The 3,096-nt window shown below is 47.8% G+C and overlaps 1 protein-coding gene across 1 annotated transcript; it reads left to right on the top strand.

Annotated features, from left to right (window-relative positions):
* Window positions 1-203: 203 nt before the first annotated feature.
* Window positions 204-2,645, top strand: adra2a (adrenoceptor alpha 2A). Its single transcript, XM_051385593.1, has 2 exons — window positions 204-514; window positions 689-2,645. The coding sequence occupies exon 2, from the start codon at window positions 888-890 to the stop codon at window positions 2,154-2,156; it is 1,269 nt and encodes a 422-aa protein (XP_051241553.1). The 5' UTR covers window positions 204-514; window positions 689-887; the 3' UTR covers window positions 2,157-2,645.
* The last annotated feature ends 451 nt before the right edge of the window (window positions 2,646-3,096 follow it).

A 3,096-nucleotide genomic window follows, 5' to 3' on the forward strand; every position in this document is an offset into this window, starting at 1 on the left:
ATGAATACATTTATTGTAATTATCCCCCCCTGTCCTCTCTGCTGGTGTCTCTCCTTTCCACCTGTAATTCCTTCACTAGGCTACAGGCTTCCAGCTGGTGTTATTGTCTGTGCTGTCACATGTTGTCAGACCCACATGTCTGCCGGTGTTGACACTCTCGTGGACGCACAGTGACCCGGTGAGCGGTGACACTTTTTGCAGCGTGCGGGCTATAAAGAGAGGGAGTGGCGCACTGGTTAACACTGAGGAGAGAGACTCCACACGCAGACAGCAGCACGGCAGCGCCCGGGATAACATGATTAGCGCTCTATTAGGTCCGCTACTGAGCACAACTAGATGCAGCACAGGGATCCTTGTGTGGGGAGAGAGAGGAGACACAGAGGGAAGACCTCATCCGCCGCATGGATCTCTTTGCTTCCTATTAAGCTGCTTTAAGAAGTTGCCCACTGACAGTTTTTTTAATGCCCGTGCGTCTCCGTCACTGGAGAGGTTGTCTCACCGCTCTTTACCACAGGTAAGATCACTTCGCACTTTATTTGGCTTTTTCTCTCAGTGTAATTCAGGGAAAAGAGATGACACAGTGCTTGTGCTAGTAATAATATTAAAAAGAGACACGTTGTAATTGATTGAAAAGTGCAGGTAGCACTGAAGGAATCTGATTTTTGCTCTTGTTGTCTCATATTTTCAGATGAAATGACGTAAATGCTAAGAGCTTATCCTTGAGGAACCTGTACATGATGAAAGAGAAAAGTCCAGGAGAGCCTCAGAGGAGTGATTCACTTGCTTCCTTTCTCAGCCCTGCTGTGAGCTACTAGCTCTGTCCTTCCTGGTGATGATATTTGTTAACCTCAGGTGAACTCATATAGGAAGTGGGCCAATCCGCTCCAATGGGGTTTGACAACGATACCAACCAGACTCTTCCAGACGTGGCCCCTTACAGCCTCCAGATCTCCCTGCCGCTCACTGTGCTGGTGGGGATCATGATCCTGCTGATAGTGTTCGGCAACGTGCTGGTTGTCATAGCTGTGTTTACAAGCCGGGCCCTGAGGGCTCCGCAGAACTTATTCTTGGTGTCTCTAGCATCGGCGGACATTTTGGTGGCTACCCTCGTGATGCCTTTCTCCTTGGCCAATGAGCTCATGGGATACTGGTACTTTGGGGAGGTGTGGTGTGAGATATATCTGGCGCTTGATGTTCTTTTCTGCACTGCCTCCATTGCCCACCTCTGTGCCATCAGCTTAGACCGCTACTGGTCCATCACACAGGCCATCGAGTACAACTTGAAGAGGACGCCACGACGCATCAAGTGCATCATCTTCATCGTGTGGGTCATCGCAGCAGTTATCTCCTTCCCACCTCTAATCACCATGGAGAAAGAAAACAGCGAGAAGGGCCGTGTGTGTAAGATCAATAATGATAAGTGGTATGTCATCTCTTCTTGCATTGGGTCCTTCTTCCTCCCCTGCGTCATCATGGTCCTGGTCTACGTGCGGATCTACCAGATCGCCAAAAAGAGGACGCGGGCGCCACCGGGAGACAGGAAGCGGAAGGAGATGCCGAAGGCGGCCACCGTCGCTGCTGCAAACCAGAAAGAGAATGGCATGGATGCAGGTGAGGCTGAGGACCGCCTCTGCCATGAGAAGCTGAATGGCAATCGGGACATCGAACTGAGGGAGGGAGTGGGAGGAGAAGGAGGAGCAGATGAGAAGAAGGGGGAGGTCAACGGGTTAGATCTTGAGGAGTCATCCTCCTCTGACCACAAGATGAACAATCCCTGCTCGATCAAAAAGAAAGCAGCCAAGGGGAAAACCAAACTGAGCCAAATCAAACCAGGGGACACTGACATCCAAAAGCGGGTGCCGAGCACCAAGGGCAGCCGATGGAAGGGCAGACAGAACCGGGAGAAACGCTTCACCTTCGTCCTGGCTGTGGTCATTGGAGTGTTTGTCATCTGCTGGTTCCCCTTTTTCTTTACATACATGTTGATGACACTGTGCGAGTCCTGCCCGGTGCCCGACACCCTGTTCAAGTTCTTCTTCTGGTTTGGCTATTGCAACAGTGCACTGAACCCCATAATTTACACTATCTTTAACAACGACTTCAGGAGGTCATTCAAAAAGATATTGTGCAGGAGGGACACTAGAAGATATGTATGATGGACCCCATCTTTATGTACATAGGTTGTTGTTTTTTTACTTTATTGTACATAAATTGTGAAGTACATTGACCATTGTGCATGGGTCACTGGCTTGTGAACGCACTAGGTGTAACTGCTTGGAAAGGCTTTCCCAGGATGAGCTTTATGTGCAGCATCCTTTAAAAACATCCACCAGCCACAGCTTCCTCACCGACCACAATCACACAGACAGAACGGAACACCACCGTGAAACCATGTTTTTATCGTAAATGTTATTTTTATTTTTTATAAAAGAAACCAACATAGTGAAGTCATGATATGTGTTGTACTTTATGACAATATGTTGTACAAAATGACCTGTCTGAATATTTGTCTTTATTTACGTTGTTATGGATACAGTGTTGTGCCATTTTGTATGATGTGATGACGACGATGGCTAGGATGATGATGACAAAGTGTGGGAAAAATGCTGGCTCTTTAAAAAATAAAACCCATTTCCTGAACTGGTCTCAAGGCTCAACAGCAAGTTAAAGCATCAGGTTGGTGGCGTTAATTCCTTTTGTTTGTTACACTGTGTTGACACACACACCCGCACACACACCACACACACACACACACACACACACACACACACACGCACTAGAAACAGGAAAGGCAGCAGTCAGTCTGAATTTGCTCTCAGAACGTGATGTAGTGTTAAAGAGAGTTTCCAAGATGAAAGCTGTTTCACCTGTGGTCCACCTGTGAATACTTTGCCACCAGGAGGGCAAACCCACAGGTCCTCCTGTGCCAGCTCTTCAGCTGCACTCCAACAGAAAAGTGCAAATTCACTGGTCTGTTGAATCTGACCTTTGCAGGAGATTAACAAGGAGCTCAGCTCTTAATGAGCCTGAATGGAATATGTGCAAATGTTCTTTGGTCCTTGGATTAATGGTGTTTGTGATTGGACGGAGGTCTTT

This window comes from Dicentrarchus labrax, unplaced genomic scaffold, assembly GCF_905237075.1.
Source record: "Dicentrarchus labrax unplaced genomic scaffold, dlabrax2021, whole genome shotgun sequence".
NCBI lineage: Eukaryota > Metazoa > Chordata > Actinopteri > Moronidae > Dicentrarchus > Dicentrarchus labrax.